Raw genomic sequence first — 27,896 nt, 5'->3', positions numbered from 1 at the left:
ACAAGACCATAAAGGAAAACAATAAAAACTTCCATAAAAGAAAATACCCTTAACAACCAATCAAATTTACCCCTTCTATACATTGTCATTTCTCTGCAGTGGTCTTTGTATTTAAAAAAATAAACAAAAACAAACCAAAAAAGAGTCGATTTTATCAATGACCAGGAACTATGGCGCAGCCCGTAAAAGGTAAAGGAAGTGATGCGTTTAACGATGATGTCACCATCAGAGGGTGATGCCATAAAGGAGGTTTTGATGTAGGAAGTTTCAATCCACAGGAACGGGAAGTGGTGTCAGAGCTTGAAGTGGCATCGTAAAGGTTAAGTCACAGACCATAGTTCTAAAGTCTCTAGTGCAATTGCGGGAGCCGGAGGAAGTGATGTCATAAGGCTGGCGCAATGATGTAAGAAGATAAGGAAGGGATCTGGAACTCCAGGTTGGTTCTGGATCCATCCACAGAGTTTCTCAGACTGGACCTCTGGATGAATGATGCTTCGGCATACACCTATGCTCTTGGGGTTCAAGTAGAAAGTAGCTATTTCCAAACCCATCCTTCTCTCGCATCTGATTGGCCAGGAGCCGTTGCCTCTCTCTGGGTATGACACTCAGCACTCGTCCTCCTGGTACATCTGCTCATCCAGCTCCTGAGATTCCAGGTGCTCAAGTCTGTCTGTTCTCCCACTCATGATCTCCTCCGGGGTCTTCATGAACCTGCAGAAAGACCATCACATCTTAAAATGGTTCTACCAAGTTAATGGGGGTGTAAACCACCCAAAATGCCACGACACATTTAAACAGGGCGTTCACATTTACAATACATTTTAATATGTTCTAGAGGGACCTAAGCAACTTTCAATTGGTCTTCATTATTCCCTTTCAATGGTCTTTGAATTATTAGCCTTCCTATTCTGGATAAATCCAGCCTGCAGCTGTAAATGCTGTCTGATTTTTGAGGGTCACTGACCCTGGCAACAACAACAAGAAACAAAAAACAGATAACCAGTTAGGCTTCAGCTTTACTGCTATTCTTATTTTTCGTGCTAACGGATATTTTCAGGTTCCTCTCCTACTCATCTTCTGTGGATTCCAAACGAGCTTCCTGGTTGCAAGTTCAACTAACGCCTAGCAACCAGATAATGATCTAAAATTCCAAGCTTCTTAGCTTATGAACAAGACATATAAATCATTAAAAAGCTACACAAAATAAAAAAAATGAAGACCAACTGCAGTAAATAATAGAATTATGCTGTCAACGTACTACAATTAAATTTTAAGGTTAATAACCCCTTTCATTTTAAACAGTTATCCAATATACATTCATTTAATTGTACTGAAAAATGAATGTATATTTTCCTTTTCACTGCACTGCTGGTCCTGACTACATCTACTCTTGAAGCAATGTAGCAGTAGTCAATTCCCCTTGTCTGTCACAGTTTATTAGGTATGCATACAAGTTTAACCAATCACTAACCACAATGTCTGCTAATAAGAAATGTAAAGCGCTATTGTTTTCTAATAGACAGGCATACAGGCTTGTGATTCATTATGTCTATCCTATCGCTCTTGATTATGGGCAGGAGCCATGGGGTCCAGAAATATAGATTAGTGCACCATATACTAACACTTTATTAACCTAAAATATATATATTTATTTAATTGACCCTTAAAGGCAGCAAACACCCAGACAAAGCACTGAATCTGGTGATATAATCACATTTAAAGGGGAACAGACCCTGTTATGTCGCTGCAACATAGATGATACCAGTGATTGCCAGCAGGGGGAGCCCAACATTGCTCTAGATCCCTATTAGGCAGACATTCAGATTTGTGTGAGTGGGTTTATTGTAAGTACACAAAGGAAAAATGACAGTGTTTGCTATATATTTTATTAACCATAAATTATGTTCCATGGTTTCTACCCCACTTTCTTTCTTTATAGGCAAGAAGAAGGAATGAGAAGAAGAAGCGGCAAGTGAGTGTGATCTGTTACCTAAAGAGGAGCCTCTGTCCAGGTTCCTTTCGGATAATATTTAATTTGTAGTAGTGGCGCAGAGCCCGTGACATCTTCTCATAGGTCATGTTTGTCCTGTTCTGTTGTTTATCCGAGGGGGGGAGAGAAGGAGAAACATTAGCAGGGAATAGGAAGAGCAGGGGGGTACCCTGGGAGGAGAGCAGGGGTACCGGGGAAGGAGAGCAGGGGTACTGGGAGTGGAGAGCAGGGGTACCAGAGAAGGAGAGCAGGGGTACCGGGCGGGGGAGGAGAGAAGGGGTACCGGCGATGTAGAGCAGGGGTACCAGGGAAGGAGAGCAGGGGTACCAGGGAAGGAGAGCAGGGGTACCTTGGAAGGAGAGCAGGGGTACCGGGGAAGAAGAGCAGGGGTACCGGGAGGGAGAACAGGGGTACAGAGGAAAGAGAGCAGGGGTACCAAGGAAAGAGAGCAAGGGTACCAGGCGGGGGAGGAGAGCAGGCAAGGAGTGAATCAGAGGAAAGTGGGATCAGATTAATTGAGAAGCCAGGTAGGTGGGAAGTATAATACAATGATAAAGATACAGTGGAAAGCCATGATTTATACCTTGTGGTTTCCCCATAGGCGCGCCAGCCCGTTGGGGTCCATGATTCGGAACACCATGGACTCTTTATCCTCCCAGCGGATGAAATTCTCGTATCGGCTGTCAGACAGGAGCTGGTACACGTAATCCCAGAGTAGGCGGCAGTCTGTGCAGAAAAGAGAGCGGACCTCAGGGAAATAGCTACACAAGCTCCGGCTGCCAACACTCTGCATTTGCAATTAGCACAAATGAAGGGAGAAAGGCTGCGATGCTCTGCTCATCTTGGTTAAAGACACTAAAAACTTTTTTGTGAAGATACTTTTATAAACTAAATTTTAGCCCAACCCATAACTTATGTAGAGATTCTGCCTTGTGCCACTAGGTGGAGCAGCCAGTGGAAATGAACAGAACAGAAAGAAAGTTCCGCTAACATCCTCAGTATATGGCATTGCAGCAAAGGCAGTCAACAATTCATTCATCCCTCTCTGCATTCATACTGCTGCTTCGTTGCTATGGGTTACTATAGCACGACAAATGTCTACCATTTGATTCCCCAGAGAGACAGATAAGACCACGTACCCGCTATCCTGCCTATGGGCATGCCATGATCTCCAGGGGGGGACACAGATACCATCATGTGGTTCAAATAAGCCATATCTTCCCGGTGGGACAGGTTCATGGGCTTTCCTTCTCGCTGTTGCCCCTCTTCTTGCGTGAGTCGTGGCTGTTTGAACTCCATGCTGTGCCGCGGGTTGAGGAGCAGTGGGTGCATAATGGGGCTTGGCATCAACTGTATGACCCGTGGGGTTTCTTGTCGTGGGCTGTTGGGTTTATTGATGAGCTCTGAGGGGCAATGGTTGGCTTCAGCTGGAGATACAGACAGAGGGTAGGACTCTTGCGTGTGATGGTTGCTTTCACTTGCATGGCGGTGCAAGCGATCCACGGGGGACGGCCGACCTAGGGGGGTTTCCATTGGTGACCGCAGTGGGCGGGACTCTGGATCTGGGGAAGAATGGTGATTGGCAAGAGGAGATCGGGAGCGATGAAGCAGCTCTATAGTTGGGGTATTCAGCGGGGTGCTGTGGGAGGGGGTTCGAAGAGGTCTTGTTGAATGGTGATCTGTAGCAAGAAAGACAGCAATGATGAATATATTCAACTTCTCTCTTTATAAAGCAACCAAAGTCATATGCTATAGTGACATACAATATATCTAACTAGCTTTGATCATAAGTTCATAAGATCATAGGTCATGTTAAAATAATAATGGTGAATATTAGAGAATCTTTGCAATGTGGTTTATGACCTTCCACCTTGATATGATCAGGGACACGCTGAACTCTTTCTACCCTCTTCTTAACATTTACAACAGGGTTTGCAACCTTGAAAACCAGTTGGGACTGCAGCACTCCCTGCGATTTTTTTTTATAACCATAGCCTGCCCTACAGCTCCACCCAAAACAGGTTTTTCCGATATAGATGAACTCTAATGAGTTGGTTTCGTTCTTGATGCTAAGAACAACAGCAAGATGCCAGCTGGATGGGAACGGTCCTGGACCAATGAGACTTACCATCATGGTGGTTCTGGGATATCAAGGCTTCCGACTGGTCATGAAGGGAGTTTCCAGTGTGAAAAAGAGCGGAATGAATCAGTCGAGGTTTTCTCTGCTTCGGGATGTGCTGAAGAACCTCATAGAGGACATCACCTGCAAGAGTAACCACCATGATACCTCAAGTCATGACTCTCATGAATATGAGTAGGATTAATAAAAGCAAGGAAGATCGATCAGTGTGTAGATAGGTAGGGCTGCTAAACCCATTCCTTTACAGCTGGAGAAAATATAATTGTCCAGGGTAATGTTGATGATGCCCAGTAGGTAATGCCATCCAAAAGGTACAATAGTTTATCTAAAGGGTTGGTTGCCTGGAGCCTTAGTTTGATGTCACACCAGGTGGGCAAATTTCTACCAGCAAATAAATGGGTTTCTTCACCCTTGACCTCTCTAACAAATGGGAAATAGAGGCCAAGGGTGGACTGGCCTGCCAGAGAACTGGAATGTCTCCTGGTGGGCCAGGTCCTAGCCTGGATACATTCATATTAGTCCATTCTTAATTCCACCAGAAGCTTTTACAACCTGCATACTATGGCATTGTGGGCTCTGACTGTTATGTTCTCTGGTGAGCCCCATACTGATACTAAACGTGGCATTTGTCCAGGGACCATCAAGACTTGGTGACCCACCAATAGGACCTTGTGAGTGTATAATATTGGATTATGGTGGTACAGACATCAAAACCCACCAGTACCTTAAGTTGGCCTTGTTTCTGTGATAGAATACCTGTTTAGAAACCTCCTGGTGTAATGTTAGCCTTAGCATTTATATGTTGGGATAATAATATAAAGTAGATAAAAATAACTGTAAATAGTACTAATTACCGGAGTGTGGGCAGCGGTATCGGAAATCCTCCTTGGTTAGCAGCAGCAGAGCTTTCCCGTTCATCTCGAAGGTGTTGCTTTCAATGGGGCGCAAAGAGAACTCATTTTCAGCCCAACGCAGCCACTGGGACACGTCCTCCCTGCTCCAGTGCACAGGAGGCAAACCTAGAGGAGACACAAAAATTGTCATTAGTGTCACACGGTGGACCAACTTGTGCAATAGCACAGTGCGTTACCCCATATTTTTACCCTTATTTATCCCTTATTCCAGTGTAGGGGCTGCAGGTTGGGCAACACAGATATTAAGAGTTAGTTCCCCCCATCTTTGCCTTGGGCTTCCATCTTGCCCTACTGCATCTGCAGTCACCTCACTCTTCCTACCTCAGGTAGCCTGAGAGACCAGCCAATCAACTGCTCACACTTATTTTAATAAATATGTAGGACCTGTGAAGAATAACCCATGCCCATGTATTCTATTCCTTGAAAAACAAAGTGTAATTTAATCCTACTGTTACTTTCCCTTTAATCATCTCACCTATATCTAAATTCATAGGAACATAATGTGCCACATGCAAATACTGACAGATGGTTTTCACACAGGAGCACTGATTTCTACACCTAGTTTTTTGGATGTAAACGTGAGCTAAGATATATATAACCAACAGGCCAAGTGTGACTCAGGTCTTGGCTAGGATATATTATAGGGAGGTCAGAAAACCAGCAAGAAGCCAGAATGGGCAAGGACCAGCTTATATATATATATATATATATATATATATATATATATATATATATATATATATATATATATATATATATATATATATATATATATATATATATATATATATATATATATATATATATATATATATATATATATTTCCACCAGGAATAAATATTAAATAAGTATTGGAGAATGGAACTGCTGTTTGGAGTGGGTGCTACCCTGTAAGCTGCATTTGGTGAGTGAGTAGCTTAAACTGGCTTTAGACTACCAATCTTGCACACTGGAGCATCAAAAATGTTGACATGGAAGGATCATTTAGAACAGTTCATCACTAAGGAAGCAATCAATCGCTCCATGCACCAATGGAGCTTTAGCATCTTGTGATTCCAAAAAGGCCTGAAGAAAAATGTTCACCATTAAGTTTATTCTAAAAAGTTTCAACCAGCCACATTAATGAGCAAGTGTCATTCAAAAAAAAAAACAACTTCATTCATGAATGAATCGCAACCCATCTGCATTCATGATCCAACCAGTCATGCTTACTAATAAGTGCCTCTCAAGAAGAGTCCAAGCCATGTTCAAGAACGAGTCTCTTACAAAAACATCTAGACCACCACATTGACCTCACAAAAAAAGATCCAACCAGCCATGTTCAAGAATGAGTCTCTTCCAAAAACCATCTAGGCAGCCACATGTTCATGAACAAATCTTTTGCAAGACGATCAAGCCAGACTCATTCATGAGTGTCTGGTAAATCAAACCAGACATGCTCATGAAAGAATCTCTTACAAAAAGACCAAGCCAGTGTCTCCCAAGTAGAGCCAACTAGTTTCATGAGTGAGTGTCTTCCATGTACAACTAGCCATGATCAAGAATGAATTTCTTCCAAGAAGATTTGGCCAGCCACATTAAGGGGCATCTCCCACGTATGTTCAAGAACAAATTTACACGTATTAGAACATACAGTAGTGTTCACGATGGAATGTCTCCCATGTTGATCCTACCAGCCATGTTTTAGTTCAAGTATGAATCTCTTTGAAAAAGATCTTTCCAGTCAAATTATTTTACTGCAATAAGCCATAGATACAAGCAGATCAAGATCAAGCCAGCCACAGTCATGGAGGTCTCCCAAGTAGATCCAACCAACCATTGTCACGAGAGAATGTCTCCCAAGTAGGTCCAACCAGCCATGCTCATGAGTAAACATATCCCAAGAAGGTCCAACAAGTCAAGTTTATTGGTAAGCATATTCCAAGAAGGTCAAACCAGTCATATTCATGAGTAAGCATATTCCAAGAAGGTCCAACCAGTCATGTTTGTGAGTAAGCATATCCGAAGAAGGTCCAACCAGTCATGTCCGTGAGTAAGCATATCCCAAGAAGGTGCAACCAGTCATGTTTACGAGTAAGCTTATCCAAACAAGGTCCAACCAGTTACGTTTATGAGTAAGTATACACCAAGAAGGTCCAACCAACCATGTTCATGAGTAAGCATATCCCAAGAAGGTCCAACAAGTCATGTTCATGAGTAAGGATATCCCAAGAAGGTTCAACAAGTCATGTTCATGAGTAAGGATATCCCAAGAAGGTCCAACCAGTCATGTTCATGAGTAAGGATATCCCAAGAAGGTTCAACAAGTCATGTTCATGAGTAAGGATATCCCAAGAAGGTCCAACCAGTCATGTTCATGAGTAAGGATATCCCAAGAAGGTCCAACCAGTCATGTTCATGAGTAAGCAAGCAATGTTCAAAAATACTTCATGTTTCGTGCAGTGGGTTAGTTGACTTATTTTGTCCCCCAGATTTCATTGAATATTTAAGCTATGCCTTCCTCTGTGAAATAAATGTTCTTTATATGAGAAATCTTATGTCAAAAACATCTTGGGGTTGCCTTCAGAAAACTGCTTTTGTTTAGTAGCTGGCCAACATTGACTCAATAACATTTAGGGTTAAACCATCCAGAAAACGACTGTCACATCAGCAATGCATTGCATCTTCTACAACATATTTCATCTCCGCAGGAAGATTGTGACTCCAGTGCAGGAAATTTCCTGTGGTCAAACAGACACTGTTCCAACATGTTATCACACAGTGCAGGTCTGGCCTTGTGGTTGCGGGTTTCCCGAGCAGGGTGTTGAGCACTCGCGAGCGTTTGCATGCCTGCCACTCGTCTCTGGACAACAATACGGCAGATAACTCAGAAAGCGATACCCAATTTCATCAATTATTCTGGAGCAACTAAAGTGCTACCGAATGCAGCGCCCCTGTCTCTCCTCTGCACTGCTGCTTCTGGCTCTTGAAACAATGCAGCAGAAGAGTCTTAGCTGGGGGAGAGCTGGCTTTTTCCTACATTGTTTCAAAAGTCAGAATCAGCAGTGCAGCAATTACTTAAATGACTCCTTTGCAATTACTGAAAATAAATAAATATTGGAAAGTTGCTTACAATTTCCCCTTCGAACAGGAACGAAGAACACTTGTGTGGCTTTAGCAACAATAAATATTCATAACAGAACAAAGTGATGCCCTTGTTTTACAATAGAAAATGGCTGCAGGCAGGGAATGGTGTTTTGACTGATGTGGCCATCCCTTATGCTATTGCCCCGGGGTTCTTTAAGCATTGGTCAGGGGTATAAATAACTGTCCCATTCTGCCCAGGCTTCTGTGGGCTTCTGCAATTCATCCTATTTGCCTAGAAGTAAAAACTGTGTCAGTCTGTTGTAAAAATCAAAGACAAAGGGAAGCCAACAGAAGAGCCGCTTCCTTTTTGTCACAACATAGAACATTTCTTGACATTGAAAATTCCCCTTTTGAAAAAAAAAAAAAAAAAAAAAAAAAACAGTAGCCAGTACCCACTGTGTACTATGATCAGCCCAAGCCTCTAGGGATTTATTTCTTGTCCCCAAAAGGTGCTCCCCATCCCCCCACGTAGGATTTGGGCTCATGCGCATGCATTCAAAATCCAAGGCCCCTTGTTCATCGAAATTTGGGGAGACATGATAGATAAGTCGGTTAAAGGGAAGGGTAGAAGGGCACAACTAAAAATACAATTCCTTTAAAAAGGGGGCAACCAAAGCAGTAACTCAGCTCCTATAATAGAAGACTGTCAAATGTGATTAATGTGAGAAAGGGCCCACCAGAGTACCTGACGTCAAGGGCCCATCAGAAAACCTGACATCAAGGGCCCACCAGAGAACCTGACATCAAGAGCCCACCAGAGAACCAGACGTGAAGGGCCACCAGAGAACCTGACATCAAGGAGCCACCAAAGAACCTGACGTCAAGAGTCCACCAGAGAACCTGGCATCAAGGGCCCATCAGAGAACCTGACATTAAGGAGCCACCAGAGAACCTGACATCAAGAGTCCACCAGAGAACCAGACGTCAAGGGCCCACCAGAGAAACTGACATCAAGAGCCCACCAGAGAAACTGACATCAAGAGCCCACCAGAGAACCCCACATCAAGAGCCCACCAGAGAACCCCACATCAAGAGCCCACCAGAGAACCCCACATCAAGGGCCCACCAGAGAACCTGACATCAAGAGCCCACCAGAAAACCAGACGTCAAGGGCCCACCAGAGAACCCCACATCAAGGGCCCACCAGAGAACCTGACATCAAGAGTCCACCAGAAAACCAGACGTCAAGGGCCCACCAGAGAACCTGACATCAAGAGCCCACTCTCACACTGATAACTTGTACCCAGTGCCAAGTGCAACAAGTATCAAAAGGGCCACCATCAGAGGGTACTGCCCATGGCAGTGGGAGCCCCAAGAGACATGAAATGACATCTATGAGCTGTGAAAGGAAGGTTTGTGAGAGAGGAGCTGACCAGGTAACCAATGGGGCTGCCTGTTGGAGTGCCCTGGTAACCAGCTAGTATGGAGCCCCATGTTTTCTGATGGCAGCTCTGAGTATCAATATAGAAAAAATGGGTTGACAGAAACTGCCACAGGCTGGGGCCCATCTGAATACACTCTGGCAGACACGTCCGACTCTTTATGTGAGCTGGCAATTTGTGCCATGAGATTCTTATATATGTATGCCAGCATGTTAGTTACTAGGTCATAAAATGGTTTCTCTATAGCCCTGAACAGAATTTAAGGGTTGACTCTTCATCCTTCTTATCACTGATCACTTCTGATCAAAAAAACACATAGGAACCATTGTTGTAGTTGCACTTTGCCATTCTGTCCCTTGGCTACAGGACAGTATTTAACCCCTTCAAGCTAAGGAGCCATTCATCTTTTTATTTTACAAAGTGAACTTTCCCTTTAAATCTTTTTTTTTTTCTATAGTGGGAGAAAGTAATAGAGTCACTTTCACACAAGTGATGAAATGGACAGAATGTGTCATAAGTCAACTATTTTCCTTCTTCTATAAAAAAAATTAAAATTTCCAACAAAGAGAGGGGATATATAATCCTTGAACTCTTGTTAAAGAGACACAAGGAGCCACACATAGTATATATATATATAGATAAATGTAATGGACATATTTCAATCCTGCAGTGATGTAACAATGGGGATCGGATCTGTGCAGCCACTGGGACAGAATGTTTTGTTATACAGATAGCTCGAATCTCAGCTGCCATAAAGCAGGACAGGACTGCTGCTTACAATGGGAATCAGATAGGATCTGTGCAGCCACTGGGACAGAATGTTCTGTTATACAGATAGCTAGAATCTCAGCTGCCATAAAGCAGGGCAGGACTGCTGCTTACAATGGGGATCAGATAGGATCTGTGCAGCCACTGGGACAGAATGCTCTGTTATACAGATAGTTAGAATCTCAGCTGCCATAAAGCAGGACAGGACTGCTGCTTACAATGGGGATCAGATAGGATCTGTGCAGCCACTGGGACAGAATGCTCTGTTATACAGATAGCTAGAATCTCAGCTGCCATAAAGCAGGACAGGACTGCTGCTTACAATGGGGATCAGATAGGATCTGTGCAGCCACTGGGACAGAATGCTCTGTTATACAGATAGTTAGAATCTCAGCTGCCATAAAGCAGGACAGGACTGCTGCTTACAATGGGGATCAGATAGGATCTGTGCAGCCACTGGGACAGAATGCTCTGTTATACAGATAGCTAGAATCTCAGCTGCCATAAAGCAGGGCAGGACTGCTGCTTCCAATGGGGATCAGATAGGATCTGTGCAGCCACTGGGACAGTATACCCTGAATAGTAGACTACAGAATGGAAAAACCACCCACTATAGCACTGTGTAGCAATGTATGGGTTAAACTATGGGGGGGGGGTAAATTTCTGATTCCGTTGGCTCCTTCCAAGAAGATGATGACAGGAAACCTCAGAGACCTACGCAGGAAATTCCTTCTGCTCCCAGTTCCTCAAATAGGAAATTTCCCCCAAGCTCAGAGGGCAAGGCAGTTTAACCCATGTTTTGCTGCAGGACAACAAAATACATTTTGAGGCTACTGATCTAATGTAAAGGGGAACTCTGCCCAAGCTAAAATATAAAACATTATGAAAGAAAATTATAAGCAACTCGCCATTATACACTGTAAATGTAATTATTATAAAAAGTATCTGTGTGTGTTTAACAATTTATCCACTGCTTGTCCGGACTACAAGTCAGCAGTAATAGACCTCCAGTTGCCGCTTCCATATGGAGGACTACAACTCCCAGCATTCCTCTGCAAGCTCATAGGGATGCCTACTGGGGAGTGCTTTAGAAGGATCTTATGGAAGCCTCGTTTCTCTTTAATGTCGATACATACTGCAAGACTAGATTGGTTTCTGTACAGCCATGCATTATGCATCTGGTTCTAAAGGAGTGACGTAGCAACACAAGTCAAGGTAACCCAAGCTGTAAAATGCTGTAAATAAATCCACCCACGTACATTGGTACGAGCCGGCCAATACTGCAATGTGTGTATCAGGGCAATTAAAAATAATAACAGGGTGTCTCATTTATAGCTGACATTTATTTCTGCCATAAAATAAAGGTAGTGAAAAACAAACCACACACATACTGTATATTTGATTACACAGATGGGCTCCGTGTCGATCAGGACTTTAAATAAACAGGGACAGTTTTATTAAAAAGGTGCAGTTATTTCTATTACCGGTAATCCCCTACAATAAACTCCAGAATCAGTTTTTTGACTGTTTATTGGGATCAAGGCATAAATAGATTTTTTTTTCCAATTTCTGCACCCCCTTTCCCCGATTACAATTATAATGAAGTAGGGATGCACCGAATCCACTATTTTGGATTCGGGCGAACCTCCGAATCCTTCGCAAAAGATTTTGGCCGAATACGAATTTGCAGGGGTGGGAAGGGGAAAACATTTATTACTTCCTTGTTTTGTGACAAAAAGTCACACGATTTCCCTCCCCGTCCTAATTTGCATATGCCAATTAGGATTTGGTTCGGCCGGGCAGAATCCTGCTGAAAAAAGCCAAATCCTGGCCGAATCCCGAACCGAATCCTGGATTCGGTGCAGCTCTAATTGGGATCAATAGATCAATAGAGGCATAAATAGATTTTTTTTTAAAAATTTCTGCATCCTCTTTTCCCAACTACAATTTATAATGGAGTCTAAACCCGTCTGCACAGCGAGGAGTTAACCAAAATAACACAAATGTGATGCAGAAAATTTCCCATGGGGGTTGCGCAATGTGATTTTTTTTGATTCATGAGAAATCCCCTGTGTATAGACGCTCAGCTGTGAGAAGCTGGGAGTTTTAGCCGAGAGCACCGACTGCACCATAGTAACTATATGGGGGGGGGGGATACTCACAGGCACACAGACAGGGATCATGTTGGGGCAGGTCAGGGTAAGGGGGTTGAGACGGTGTATAAAATCAGACCTCTGAGTGCAGCTGCGAGTGGGAAAATCCTACCAACTGCCTAATGTAGTTGCCTGAATCTGGTCTTAATTTAGCAACTCTTCCTTTTAATTACTGGCAATTTAAAAAAACATTAAGGTGCAGGGATGTCCATAAACATAAGAAGCTTAAATAAGCAGGCTCCTCTGCATCCCTTGTATGTGGCGATATACCGCCCTGCAGAATATGTGGGATAACAATATAATAAAATCATTTACTACTATCCTTAGGGTGTTGTACTACACCAAGTCGTCTGACCATACCAAAAGGATCTACTGGGGTATTTCGGAGTATTAATTACTCAAGTATGACACCGCTGCTTTACACCCAGTCTCGTACAGAGACTAGAATTTCAGGTTCAGGCTTTAGTGACCCTGGCAGTAAGATGCAGGGAGTTGCAAGGATACGATAAATACTAATATTGGTGGTTATTACTAGTGACCCATGGGCCAGCCCACAAACACACAGGTAGGGAGATGACAATGACAGTGACATCAGAGATGGGCCGGTGCAGGTATATAAGTAATTGTAGCAAGTTCTAGTTGATAAGGGTCGGCATCACTAGTTATTTGGCCAGGAGCCAAAGCATCATGAAAGCCATAGACGTAGTGCCCCCTACATGTGGTATGGCATATGCACTTGCACTTTTAGTTTTGGTGCCCTGGGGGAGGCTTCGGCGGAACCCAGGGTTAAAGGCGCTGTGAGGCGAAGGAGAGTCTGAAGACCCTTGCACACCACCTTTTGTGCCAGGGGGATTAGGGATTTGGGGGTCTCACTTTCCCCTTCGGGTGAAGGTGAACCCATCTTTCTGGTTACCTTTAGTGCCTTTTGTCCTGAGGCTTTTGGATATTGGAGCCCATGCCTTAGGACTCATCGGGGCACCCACACTTTTTTGCACTGTGCACTTGGGTGGATGAAAGCATGACCTCGGGCTTTCAACAAAAGAAAAAAAAGTTATTACACAATGAGAAGTGGGGAAGTCAGGTCTGGACTGAGATTCAAAATAAGCCCTGGCATTTCAGGTACACAGAGACCCAAACAGCCCAATAAATAATGACTGTCAATGGCATCTTACAGCAGCCCCTTTGGCGTTTGTCAGAAATCACAGATTGCCAGTCCGACCCCGGGGGGGGGGGAGAAGGTACTTACGTAGATGCGCTGGCAGCTTGACAGTTTCCTCTTCCATCTTGTACCTACGTGGCCCCGAGGCATGGAGTTGGGAGGGCGAGGAGGTGGTGCAGTTCTGCACAGGGCAGTCTGGGGGGGAGTACGATATTTGCTCCTGCTGAAACACACAAGTCACAAGAAAAACTGAGTTAAAACTAAACGTATAGACCTTCCTCTAAAAAACAAGTGAGATTCATTTCCTTCCCTGACACTGTGGGCAGTCATATCCATTGTCACATACTGCCAAGATTTGGATTTGGCACAAGTTATTAAAAAGTGGCACAAGTTAGAGCACACCCCTGATCTACCCCAAGCCATGCCCTGTCATAACCAGATAGGCCCCTTATCTGCCACAACTCCGGCTGCATTCTGCAAAGGCCTGTCCTGTTAAAGGAGAAGGAAAGGCTTAGTGCACTTGGGGGTGCCAAATATTAGGCACCCCCAAGTGATTGTATTGACTTACCTGAAACCCCGGGCTGGTGCTCCTATCAGCAGAAAACTGCACCAGCCCGGGGCTATACCAGCGAGCACCACGGAGCGATCCACTTCCGTCTTCTTCTTTCTTTAAATTTCCCGGGGCAAACGCATGCGCAGTTGAATGAAATAGACGACTTTTTAGTTAAAGTTCAGCTTTTCGTTCTACTGCGCATGCACGTGAAGACAGAGGAGGATCGCTGCTACAGAAATACATGCATACGGAGCTTTTGGTTTTTAGATGGGGTCAGTGACCCCTGTTTAAAAGTTGGAAAGATTCAGAAAAAGAAGGCAAATAATTCATCAACTACAAAAAAAAAATAATGAAGAGCAATTGAAAAGTTGCGTAGAATTGGCCATTCTATAACCTACTAAAAAAAAACTACAAAAAGGAGACTTAATCCCCGATTGAATCAACCCAAAGTAATAATAGTCCAATTAGATTCATATTAATGAAAAACGCATTTCTATAGATCAGTCCTGGAATAATGATAATAAATCATGTTTGATCAGAGGACGTGGGGGGGACCCTAATTGCTCCCTGGCTTGGAGTGTGGGATTTTGGTCCCTAGCCTGTGCCCCCCCTTACCAATGTACCTGCCCCCTTGGCTCTCGCCCTGTACTTTTCCCGGGGTTGGAATAATTTAATTTAGAACTTGTTTCTTTCCTGGTATTTTAATATTGTGGCAGCTGCCAATGTGGCTTTATATAGACTCCTGATGGTTCCCTTTACTTTTTAACCCTTTATAGGCACCTCCCTGATGCCCCACTCACTCACGTGGCTGCTGCCATTCTGCATCATTTAAAGGGGAGATAAACCTTCCATAACTCCGTTGCTCTACCATCGGTTTACCCGATGTTTCTGGCCTACAACCCCCGAGCATTCCCATTTTCCACTGTAAGGTTGAACACAGTGGCGTAACTAGTTACTGGGCCCCCTACACTCCTGGGCCCCCCTGCAACCGCAGGGTCTGCTTCCTCTATAGTTACGCCCCTGGTTGATCACATATGGCGCTACAGTTGTGTCTGAACTACAATTCCCAGCACCTCCAGTCATCTTGGAAACTGAGATTCAGCAGCACCTGTCTTTGCTTCCGAAACCTCACTGTAACCCAATCAGACTCTGTAGCTGTGACCCTCCCACATCTCACTTACCCTTCCGTCACTACAACACATTTTCTGCCTGACTACTCACCCTTCCTACTTTACACATCCCAGCTTCCTCCTCCTCCCCCTGTAAAATTCTTCTTTCCCCAACATACAATGATCTCACAACTAGTTGCCAATGGTGATCTGCACGGCAACTGAAAGGGTCAATTTGGGAGAGTCTATACTCCACCCCGGTACTGGATCCAGCCCAATACAGGAACTGACCAAACTGGTTGAACAAATATGAGCCCGTGCAGAAAGTATCATTTGCTCATGTACTAATGCATTTGAACTTGAACTAAACCTGAACCTCCAAGTGTAATTTGATTGGCCAATACTTTACAGCTTGTAAAAAAAAAAAAAAAAAAAAAATTAACATTATTATGATAATATGGTTGTAATTATGTGATGACACTATTTAATTTTAGCAGGAGCATCCTGTTTGTCAATGATTAGGGTTCCATGTGAACTTTAATATACAAGTTCTATATATATATATATATATATATATATATATATATATATATATATATATATATATATATATATATATATATATATCTATATATATATATATATATATATATATATATATATATATATCTATCTATATCTATATCTATATCTATATCTATATCTATATCTATATCTATATATAGCCTTCAAGAAGGACCAGCACTCCACTTGTTCAGGTGATCAAAAAATCTTTTATTTCACATCAAGCGTGTATCCAACGTTTCGGCCCACATTGATAAAGGCCCCAATGTGGGCCGAAACGTTGGATACACGCTTGATGTGAAATAAAAGATTTTTTGATCACCTGAACAAGTGGAGTGCTGGTCCTTCTTGAAGGCTACATATTTTTATTTTGACCGCTGCACCCACGAAATTGTAAAGGAAAGAGTGCGGGTACTAACTGGACATTTATTTATATATATATATATATATATATATATATATATATATATATATATATATATATATATATATATATATATATATATATATATATATATATATATATATATATATATATATATATACACACACACACACATACACACACAGATATGGGACTTATTATCCAGAATGCTTAGGACCTGGGGATTTCCGGATAACGGATCTTTCCGTAATTTGGATCTTCATACATGAAATGTACTAGAAAATTATATAAACATTAAATAAACCCAATAGGCTGGTTTTGCTTCCAGTAAAGATTAATAATGCCTTAGTTGGGATCTTGTACAAGGTACTGTTTTATAATTACAGAGAAAAGGGGTATAATTTTTAAAAATTTGGATTATTTGGATACAATGGAGTATATGGGAGGCGGCCCTTCCGTAATTTGGAGCTATCTGGATAAGGGGTTTCTGGATAATGGCTCCCATACCATATCTCTATGTATGTATATATAATGGTCATGTGACAGAGGGTCTTGCTGAGCAGCTGCAGGCAGCGCCGGATTCGCTGGGCGGGCGCCCCTAGGCCGTGCGCTCCGCGCAGTCCTATCGCCCGCCCGCACTACCACACGCTGGCGCAAAAGCACAGGCGGCTGGATGGCATGCCGCCCCCAAAAATGTGCCTTTGTGGCCTTACCACAAATCCGGGCCTGGCTGCAAGTGGGTTGCATTCTTTTTCCTGCGCAGTAGAAGTAGGCCTTAAAGGTTACCGTGCAACTCAGTAGTAAGAAATAACAAACGACTCATCCTAGCTAAAAATAATTACCCCTCCCAGCTTCCTGGTGACATTTTGCATTTAAGACGGCGCACATTACACACATTGGGAAGGGTTAAACCCAGGCATGGTTTGAATTTTTATGTTTTAACTATTTACCGGCCACCCATTGTAGAATCTAGGACTTGACTTCCACATGCCGTAGATTCTGCATTACCAGATTTAGTCTTAGCTTGCCCTTGCATCCTGTTCAGAAGGCAGAGTTACGGTGCCCAAAAAACACAGAAGGAAGTGAGGAATGCAAAAATTCATAGACCCATGACCAATGGCCCAATTGGCACATTCTGCTAAATACTATACAGGTATGGGATCCACTATCCATAAACCCATTAGCCAGAACGCTCCGAATTATGGAAAGGCTGTCTCCTATAGACTCCATTATAAATAATCCAAATTTTTAAAAAGGATTTCCTTTTTCTCTGTAATAATAAAACAGTCGCTTGTACTTGATCCCAACTAAGATATCATTAATCCTTATTGGAAGCAAAACATGATTTTCTAGGTATGAAGATCCAAAATACAGAAAGATCCATTATCCGGAAAACCCCAGATCCCAAGCATTCGGGATAACAGGTCCCATACCTGTACTATCCATCATTTTACTAAATTTTTCTTTCAAAAACTCATTACAGGTAAGGGACCTGTTATCCAAATTGCTCGCGACCTTGTGTTTTTCGGATTAGGTGCCCTTCCATAATTTGGATCTCCATACCTTATGTCGAACTTATTAAAATGGAGTCTATGGGAGAGCCCTTCCTGTTAAGCTAAGCTTTCTGGATAACGGGATTCCATATAACAGACCCATACCTGTATTATATAGTGTGCAATTGGCAAGAGATACACCAAGAGAGTCCAAATTGTGGAGAAATGAAAGTAAGACCTGGAGGGAGGGCTGCCAGCAGGAATACAATTAACTGCTGAATTAACTTCCCCTTATCTGTTGAATTTAGGGAAGAAAGGGTAGTATTTCCGGCAGAAGGAACCGGTTATGAAACATCTACGCTCTTCTCGGGAAACCGTTTCAAATGAAACCAATACAAACAACCGCAGCTGGGTTCCCCTATTGGCTAGAATTGCCCCCGACTGGCTGGTGTAAACAATAGTAACTTAAATAAAAGGATCCAATTGGGGAAGCTGTGCTACAAATTTATTGCAAGCCTATAACCAAAAGGTTTGCTTTCAAACAGGTCAGTGGTAAATGTTATCCCCTTATTGGTGGCTATGGGTTACTAGACTTTATTATTTCATTCCTGTGTGGGTATATAAGATAGATTATATTATCTGGAAATACAGGTTGCTGTGCTTCTAAACAATCAAGTACAAGACTCTAGCCACATACCCAGCGACATTCCAGAATACAAATTTGGGATGTTATTGGTTACACCCGATCTGCCCAAATCGCTTCCAGATCCATCCAATATGACTATACCCTACAACAAGGATCCCCAACCTTTTTCACCGGTGAGCAACTTAAGCATGAAAATAGTTCCTGAGGATGCCAACGAAGGGCTGTGATTGGCCATTTGGTAGCCCTTATGTGGACTGGCAGCCTACAGGAGGTTCGGTTTGGCAGTACAACTGGTTTTAATGCCACCAAAAGCTTTATCCGAGCCTGGAATTCAAAAACCAGCTCCTGCTTTGAGGCCACTGAGAGCAACATCCAAGGGGTTGGGGAGCAACATGTTCCTCACGAGCCACTGGTTGGGGATCACTGCCCTACAACCTCTGCCCTAAACTGCAGGGCTGTCCCAGAAATAGAAGAACTAATGGCAGATATTAGCCAATTCTAAGCCACTTTTCAATTGGTTTACAATATTAATTTCTTTTCAGTTTTTTAGTTACAGTATTTGCTTTCCCAACTCTCAACTTTCAAATAGGGGTCACTGACCCCATCTAAAAAACAAATGCTCTGTCTTTGCTACTTTTTATTGCTCATCTTTCTATTCAACCCCTCTCCTATTCATATTCCAGTCTCTTATTCAAATCAATGCATGGTTGCTAGGGGAATTTGGACCCTAGCAACCAGATGGCTGAAATTGCAAACTGGAGAGCTGCTGAATAAAAAGCTAAATAAGTCAAAAACCACAAATAATAAAAAATGAAAACCAATTGCAAATTGCCTCAGAATATCCCTCTCTACATTATACGAAAAGCTGACTCAAAGGTGAACAACCCCTTTAAAACAGTCTTTTTTTCCTATTTAACACAACATTGGGACACGTGCTCCTTATTGAAGTAATTGAATAAATTGGTAAATCCTCTGTAACAGGATTGTGCTTTAGGGAGCGATGTGTTGAAATGCATATATAAAAAAACCCAAAAACTTGGCAGCTCTTCGTGAAAATCTGCTCCAGGCTGAGTGGGAAATTCCCCTCACCAACAGTAAAGTGTTTTCCTTTGCACAAAAGCTAAACAGTGAACGGTTGGCAACAGTCGGAACTCACAGTGTATTTAAAAGGGGTTGTTCACCTTTAAATTGACTTTTAGTATGATGTAGAGACAATTTGCAATTGATTTTCATGTTTTATTATTTGTTGTTTTTGACGCTTTTTATTCAGCAGCTCTCCAGTTTGTAATTTCAGCCATCTGGTTGCTAAGGTTGAAATTACCCTAGCAACCATGCACTGATTTGAATAAGAGACTGGAATATGAATGGGAGATGGACTGAATAGAAAGTGGAGTAAAAAAAAGTAGCAATAACATTAAATGTGTAGGGGAGAGAAATGCGGTCACACGGGCGACTAATCTCCCCGAACTGCCTTCTCGCCGGCAGTATGGGGCTTCTCGCGGGCTGGCACTCGTATGCTTCGTTTTCCAATGTCGACCGAAGTTTCCTCACGAGGAAACTTTGGGCGACTTCGGAAAACTAAGCACAGGGAAGGCAGTTCGTGGGGGAGATTAGTCACCGGGCGACTAATCTCTCCGAATCTGACCGCGTGTCTCTGCCCTTACAGAGCAACTGTTTTAGTTGGGGTCGGCGACCCCCTTTTTGAAAGCTGGAAATAGTCAGAAGAAGAAGGCAAATAATTTTAAAAAAGGCCAATTGAAATGTTGCTTAAGATTAGCCATTCTATACTTTAAGTTAGCTATGAATTCCAATTATGGGGGGGGCGAATGCGAATGCTGAGCACAGAACTGTACCACTGCTATCTGTAAATGAATAAGGGATTGTGAAACGGATGGGAGGTGTTGGGGAATGGGTAATTAACGGGGTCCCCTCTGTGGACCATGGGGTCTGCACTCTCCAGCACCTTTTTTGTGCCTGGTTTGAGCACCCTGGATAGGTGTCCTAGTCCCTTTGGCTGGACCCAAGGCCATGACTATCCCTGGGGGAAGCTTCTACAGAACCCAGGGTAGATGGGACTCCCCCTATCTTTGGCGAAGGGGAGTCCAAACCCCACCCGCTCATGCTGTCCGCGGGTGGTGCCTGGGACACTTGGGCAATGGAGCCCATGCCTTCGGGTAGGACTCGGAAGGATGATTCAGTATCATCTGTTCCTATCAGTTTAATAACTGTGGTCGTGCCACTGCAAGTAGCTCTTGGGCACCGATGGTTTCTTGGGTGTATGCTGAAGGCTTGAAGCATATCAAAGGTCCCCTAAACCACTTTAAGAGAAAGCAGAGGGGTCACTGACCCTGGAGACCAAAGAGCATTTTAAATATCAAATTTGATATGTAGAATCACTAAAAAAAAAAAAAAAGGATCACCGCGGCACCCAGATTTCAAATTTCTGACATCCTGGAATGTTGTGAAAATGTCAAACGATGCTATAAATAGGAATAGTAAGATTTTTAAAATAATTGTGACACAGTAGAATCAATACAGGCACCAGATTAGCCATAGACCTGTAGCTTGTAGGGATTCACCGAATCCACACTTTCGGATTCGGCCGAACCCCCGAATCCTTCGCGAAAGATTCGGCCGAATTGAATCCGAACATTTTTTACTTCCTTGTTTTGTGACAAAGAAGTCACGCAATTTCCCTCCCAGCCCCTCATTTACATATGCAAATAAGGATTCGGATTTGGTTCAGCTGAATTCGAATCCTGTCCAAATCCCGAACCCAATCTTGGATTTGGTGCATCCCTAGTAGCTTGACAGTTGCTTGGGGGTCAGACAGCCTGAAATCAAGTTTGGATTTGAGTTAAAGTCAGTCTCCTGTACGGCACCTCATGTGAGTGTAGCAGCAATATACCGAATAAATTACCATTATTACAGCCTCCTACCCATGGCAGTCAGCAGGCTAAGGCTCCGGGTGGCTCATCTGCATAGTAATCCCAGATATTACTATATCTAAACCTGCCCCCTTTCCTCTCTGCCTACACCGCAGCTGTGCTCCTTGCACATAAGGAGATGCCCACACAAGATGATTGTACTTGGCAGGTGGGAATTTCCAAGTTCAAGTCATGCCTTTAGCCACAAACTATGGCTGTGTAACGCGCATGCAGGATACTCTAGTCAGGACGCTGTATGACATCACAGGTCCCAGCTTCGGAAAATGCTTTCTATTAACCCCAGCCTTAAAGGGGTGGTTCACCTTCAAGTGAGTATGTTATATAATTGCCAATTCTAAGCAACTTTTCAATTGGTCCATTATTTATTTCTTATAGTTTTTTTAATTACTGTATTTGCCTGACTCTTTCCAGCTTTCAAATGGGCACCTTTGACCCCATCTAAAAAAAACAAAACCCAAATGCTCTGTAAGGCTACAAATGTATTGTTATTGCCTATGTTTTATTTCTCATCTTTCTAGTAGGGTCCTTTCCTTTCCTATTCATGTTCCAGTCTCTTATTCAAATCATTGAATGGTTGCAAGGGGAATTTGAACCCCCTAGCTACCAGATTGCTTAAAATGCAAATGCAAGAGCTGCTGAATAAAAAGCGAAATAACTCAAAAACCTTAAATAATAAAATATGACAACCAATTGCAAATTGTCTCAGAATATGCCTCTCTATGTTGCACTTAAAGTTAACTCAAAGGTGAACAACCCCTTTAAATACTTTCCCTATGCAGGTTACTCTTCGGTACCCACCCCTTGTAGTGGACACTCGGCTGAGCCCACTCATTGGGTGACATTAACCAATGAGAACCTCTTGCCTTGTCTGCCCTGATTATCCTCACTATAGCAGGGCACAGCAGCACCTATATTACATTTTATGGGTGAGGAGGAGCAGATCATGTGACACTGTATCTCCTGCTGTATCTGCATTCCTATCACACCCAGGTCTGTGCTTACACACCTGGATCATGTGATATCTGCCAAACAACAACTTCCTTTTGAGAGATATAGATATATATATATATATATATATATATATATATATAGATATATATATATATATATATATATATATATATATAGATACAGTATCTATACATCATATATATATATATATATATATATATATATATATATATATATATATATCTATATATCTATATATATATATCATGGAGATATACATCTATGTATATCTATCATATATATATATATATATATATATATCATGGAGATATACTAGTTCTGGCTAGACACGTCCTTCTACTCACCTCACCTGAGACCAACTTCCACCTCCCTTAGCCTGTATTTATAGGCATACACCTGCTCTGACACACCCCTATTGTGACATCAGAGATGGGCGGGTCAGGAGTGGGCCTATAAATATTGGAGATTAGCCAGGTTGGATTGGGTGGGATACGGAGGGATAGGGAAGGGTGCAGATGAATTTTGCATTGACTTGTCCATCACCGATAAGGAAGTCTGTAGCCCTTAACAATGGATTGGTATTACAAGGCTGAATCTGCAAACATAGGCAATATCAGTTTTATGGAAGCTATGGGAAGAAAGCAGAGATGTAAATATCAATAATAAGTGTCCAACAGATAAATGCACAGATGGGATATCGTTGGAGGGATAAGCAAGCGCATCTCAAGCAGAGTAACCTAAACTGCTTTACTTTTACAATACAAAAATAAAAAGGGGCTCTTCCTAAACGTGTGTAAAAGAAAATATCAGAGATAGGTCAGTAAAACAAATAGATATTTACCATCCCAGGAACGGCATTTTTATGTCCTAGCTCTAAGGTTCAACAAGAATGGAAAGTTTTATGGCCTCTGTGAGATACAACAAGACGCACAGTCATGTATTATAAGGGATAATGCACCCCCTACTGTAAATTATAAGGATATTAGAAGTCACTGAGGGGTTCTGTGACCATATAAAGGCACAAGGCTGCAGGCTGAGTTATACAGGGAACTCTGAGTATCACTCATGTATTATAAGGGATAATGCACCCCCTACTGTAAATGATAAGGATATTAGAAGTCACTGAGGGGTTGTTCTGTGACCATATAAAGACACAAGGCTGCAGGCTGAGTTATACAGGGAACTCTGAGTATCACTCATGTATTATAAGGGATAATGCACCCCCTACTGTAAATGATAAGGATATTAGAAGTCACTGAGGGGTTGTTCTGTGACCATATAAAGGCACAAGGCTGCAGGCTGAGTTATACAGGGAACTCTGAGTATCACTCGTGTATTATAAGGGATAATGTACCCCCTACTGTAAATGATAAGGATATTAGAAGTCACTGAGGGGTTGTTCTGTGACCATATAAAGACACAAGGCTGCAGGCTGAGTTATACAGGGAACTCTGAGTATCACTCATGTATTATAAGGGATAATGTACCCCCTACTGTAAATGATAAGGATATTAGAAGTCACTGATGGGTTCTGTAATCATATAAAGGCACAAGGCTGTGGGCTGAGTTATACAGGGAACTCTGAGTATCACTCATGCATTATAAGGGATAATGTACCCCCTACTGTAAATTATAAGGATATTATAAGTCACTGAGGGGTTGTTCTGTGACTATATAAAGGCACAAGGCTGCAGGCTGAGTTATACAGGGAACTCTGAGTATCACTCATGTATTATAAGGAATAATGTACCCCCTACTGTAAATGATAAGGATATTAGAAGTCATTGAGGGGTTGTTCTGTGACCATATAAAGACACAAGGCTGCAGGCTGAGTTATACAGGGAACTCTGAGTATCACTCATGTATTATAAGGAATAATGTACCCCCTACTGTAAATTATAAGGATATTGGAAGTCACTGAGGGGTTCCGTGCCATGTGGGCCTGACCAAGGCCATCAGCTACTTGTGCAACCTTTAATTATGACCTTGGATACGCCCCTAGAATTAATTAGGTACCTTATCTCCTACTCACCCTTCCTATCTGGGTGCTGGACCGGGTGCTGGAGTAGGAAAATCCCACAGGAGTTAGTAATTAACCTGACCCTGCGCCAATCTGGCCTCCATGGCACGGAAACTCCCCTACAGGTCAGCGGATGTTTTGAAGATGTTAAAGGCAAAGTTATATATTTATAGAAACTGGGCAAGTCCCATCAGCTCAAACCACCCCTTCAATTCACAAAGCAAAGGCTCAATGATTTGGCAGCGGTGTTGCACAGGCCGTGGTGCAGTTCAGTGGGAACTGGAAGGAAGTAGAACCCCCTGATGTATAATATAAGGATAAGAAGTTGCCAAGTTGTTGGTGGAATGAGCATGGAAATGGAAAGTTCTACACCAGAAATGTATTAGAAGATGAAAAACAGGGGTGTAACTATACACTAAGAAGGCCCTGTGACTGTCAGGGTGGCCCTGGGGGTATATAGGGCCCAGCGGGGTCCTGTCTGATAAGTAGTTAATGTTTATGAGAAATGTCCTATTTGCAATGTTTTTGGGGCCCTAAACTGATGTACAAGATGGTGACCGTAACACTATATATCAGCCCAGATATCTATTGGCAGGTTTGAATCTCCCATTAGGTCAGGACCCAAGGCTGTATTTATATATAGGCGCCTGAGTGGCCTGTGCCTACGGTCGGAGCTTTAAGGGGGTGTCCCTCGGGTGACTATATATATATAAAAAAAAAAAAATTTAAAGAAAAATCAAAACTCTCTCAAGCCACTGCCAGAGAGTACCTGAATTAATCTGGTGGGGGTCAGTTGTCAAACGCTGGTCACTGTGATGTCACTCATGGCGGAAGTGACATCACACATAGAAGCAGTAGCGTCATTTGCAACTTTGTGAGTTGTCAAAAAGTGAGCCTGACCCTGACCCTAATAAGTCAAGGTGTACGGCCAGCTTTACTGCATAGCAAAATCTTTTAAAGGCCCAAAATAAATAAACCTTGGAGAAAATGATCCCCAATGGGGCAACAGTCTATAGAGAAAGATTGTTATGTCCAACCTGCAGCCCTCCATCTGTTGCTGAACTACAACTCTCAACATCTGGGCCCCTGTGGCCCTGGGTAGTCAGAATAAAAGTCCCTTTACTTACCCTAACACTAGTGCTGCTATGAACCAGAACCACTTGCACTTGAAGCAATTGCCCCCCAGCCAGTTTATTACCCTGGGTACTGTGTGTACAGGAGAGGGAGGAAGAGCGGGCACACACTGTGCCAACACTTATTTTTAACCAGGAAATGGAAATTTCTTCCTTAAAGCTGCAGCCGAGAGAGAGTAATTACACTTCAACAATAGAATAGGTGGAAATCTCTTTCTCCGTGACATAAATGTGCCATAGGGTTAACTCTTTCTGGCGCAAATCTAATCAGATGTCCAGCTTTTATTGTCTCCTAATTAGGGAATGATGGCCTCTGACTGCCAGGGGATGCTGGGAGATGTAGTTCAGTAAATGGAAGGAAAGCAGGTGATGTGACTGCTGTGGGTCATGGTGGGCAGTTTTTTTTTAAACTGAAAGCTCTTGGGGGTTAGAAACATCTGCTCATGCTGCCCTGACTGTTGTATGTACTGATTACTGATCAATCCTTTGAGCATATACAGTACTACCCTTTCCCAAACCTAAAGAAACCCACTTGGATAGAGGGGGGTCGTAGGTATTGCCCCCCAAGGTGCTCAGTCTTTTTAACCCTTTAGCTGCCCCTGTGGCCGATGCACTCACTTAAAGGCCCAAAGCATTTATCCATCTCGGAAACAAACACGCAGAACAGGAAATAAAACCTAATTAGTGTCATGACACTTTAAAGGGGAATGTCCCCCCTCCCAAATTCAATTAATTCTATGCAACTTTCCCATATACTTAATAAACATGTTAATGGCTTGAAATGGATGTAATTGCTATTAATGCATCATTTGTCTGGCTGTTTTTATACCTTCATTATGCAAAAAAAAAAAAAATGGTTTTTAGGTGGAGTTCCCCTTTAACGGCAATGAACAAGTTAAAAAAAAAACGGCTAAAGGTAAAAACCATAATAATACATATACATAGAGAATACTGTTAGGGTATATCAGAGACCACCTGTGCTAGGAAGCCGAGCATTGTATTTACTACTTTAGTGCTGTTTTATATCAATGAAGCAGCTTTATCCACACAGCACTCACTATACCGCATAGTAAGGGTACATATGGGTGTTATGGGAAAAAGTTTTTCAGCAGTGCAGGACAAATAAGAAAACAGGTGATACACGTTGTGTGATGCCTGTACCGGCGGTTAACCCTCAGCATAATATTTAGCCCATTGAAATGTGTAAAGGGTGTAAGGGTGCTTGGGGCACAGGCTTCCCAACCTGCAGGCACAGAGACTCTCGTAGAAACACTGTGCATGCTGGGAAGGGAAGAGGAAGAGACAGAGGGAGAGAGTGACACTCACCTTAATGTAAAACTGGGCTGAAGACATTTCCAGGAAACAGAGTCGCTCTTTTAAGGATTAGGGGGGGTGTAGCGAGGGGGGGAGCCCCCTTCCCCCTCTGGGAAACAAAAACTTAGCACATTGTAGTCCAGGGGGGCAGCTGCTGGGAATTCGGGGGGCTCTCCTTGCACTTCTCCCAGCAGGACAACTGGATCCTGTTGCTTTGGGCAGAGTGGAACTGCTGCTTCTGCTTCTGTCTCTGCTTCTGTCTCTGCTGTCTCTGCTGCTCTGGGGGATTTCTTCCTCTGTTTTCCTTCCTGGAAGAGAGAAACTAAAGGCAGAAGTGAGTCTCCCCCCTTCCTCCCTCCGGCTCATTGATCTTAAAGTGTGCAAGTCCTGAATCTGACGTGAATTCCCAGCACTCTGCACTGCCTCTTAAAGGGACAGGAGCACCAGGAAGCAGACAGAGCCCATACAGGGAAATGCCTTGGAGAGAAAAGAAAGCAGGCTGCAATGAGATGGGGGATGGGAGAAGGGTAGGGGGACTGAGATGGAGGAAATGAGAAACAAAAAAAAAACACAAAAATGGGGAATGCAGCACAAAGCGTGTAGGGGGATTGGGAAGGGGCAGAGGAGGAAGGGCACAGTGGGATTGGGGAAGCAACCAGGAATGGGACGAGGGGTAAAGAGTAAATGCAGCAGGGGGGGAGGGAATACAATACTGAGTATATGGGACAATGGGGGAACTGGGAAGAAAATTAGGAAGTGAACAGTTATGGTGGAAAGGTGAGAGGGGGGCTTAGGGAAATAGGAGGGGGGCACTTGAACTGCAAATACCAAATATGCATGTGGGGGGCATTGTTAGGATAAGAATAGCAAGGGGATTGGGATCTAAATAAAGTGCTAGCTTTTGGGTTCAGAGCAACATATAGAACCCATTGTAGTGGCCTAACAAAAATATTTGGAATACTTGTTTATGTCATGTCTGATGAACGGGGGATGGGCCCTTTGTGACGGACCCTCTGCCAATGTATTCTGAGTCATTTCCCAGGCCTCAGGGCAGCTATGCATGCTGGGAGATATTTAGTTGAACACCTGTTCCTTCCCCAGCTGCGAGGAAGCGGAGACATTGTTA

General features: G+C 43.0%; 1 protein-coding gene across 1 annotated transcript; it reads right to left on the bottom strand.

Annotated features, from left to right (window-relative positions):
• On the bottom strand, positions 1–27,664 carry etv6.L (ETS variant transcription factor 6 L homeolog). The gene is made up of 8 exons (XM_018240882.2): positions 26,783–27,664; positions 13,721–13,856; positions 4,985–5,149; positions 4,119–4,253; positions 3,130–3,669; positions 2,574–2,716; positions 1,991–2,091; positions 1–711 (listed from the first exon to the last, which is right to left on the bottom strand). Exons 1-8 carry the CDS (start codon positions 26,807–26,809, stop codon positions 606–608), a joined length of 1,353 nt encoding a protein of 450 aa, XP_018096371.1. The 5' UTR covers positions 26,810–27,664; the 3' UTR covers positions 1–605.
• Between the last annotated feature and the right edge of the window lie 232 nt (positions 27,665–27,896).

The sequence above is a fragment of the Xenopus laevis genome, chromosome 3L (genome assembly GCF_017654675.1).
Source record: "Xenopus laevis strain J_2021 chromosome 3L, Xenopus_laevis_v10.1, whole genome shotgun sequence".
Classification (NCBI taxonomy): Eukaryota; Metazoa; Chordata; class Amphibia; order Anura; family Pipidae; genus Xenopus; species Xenopus laevis.
This window is presented reverse-complemented; position numbering and strand designations above follow the sequence as displayed.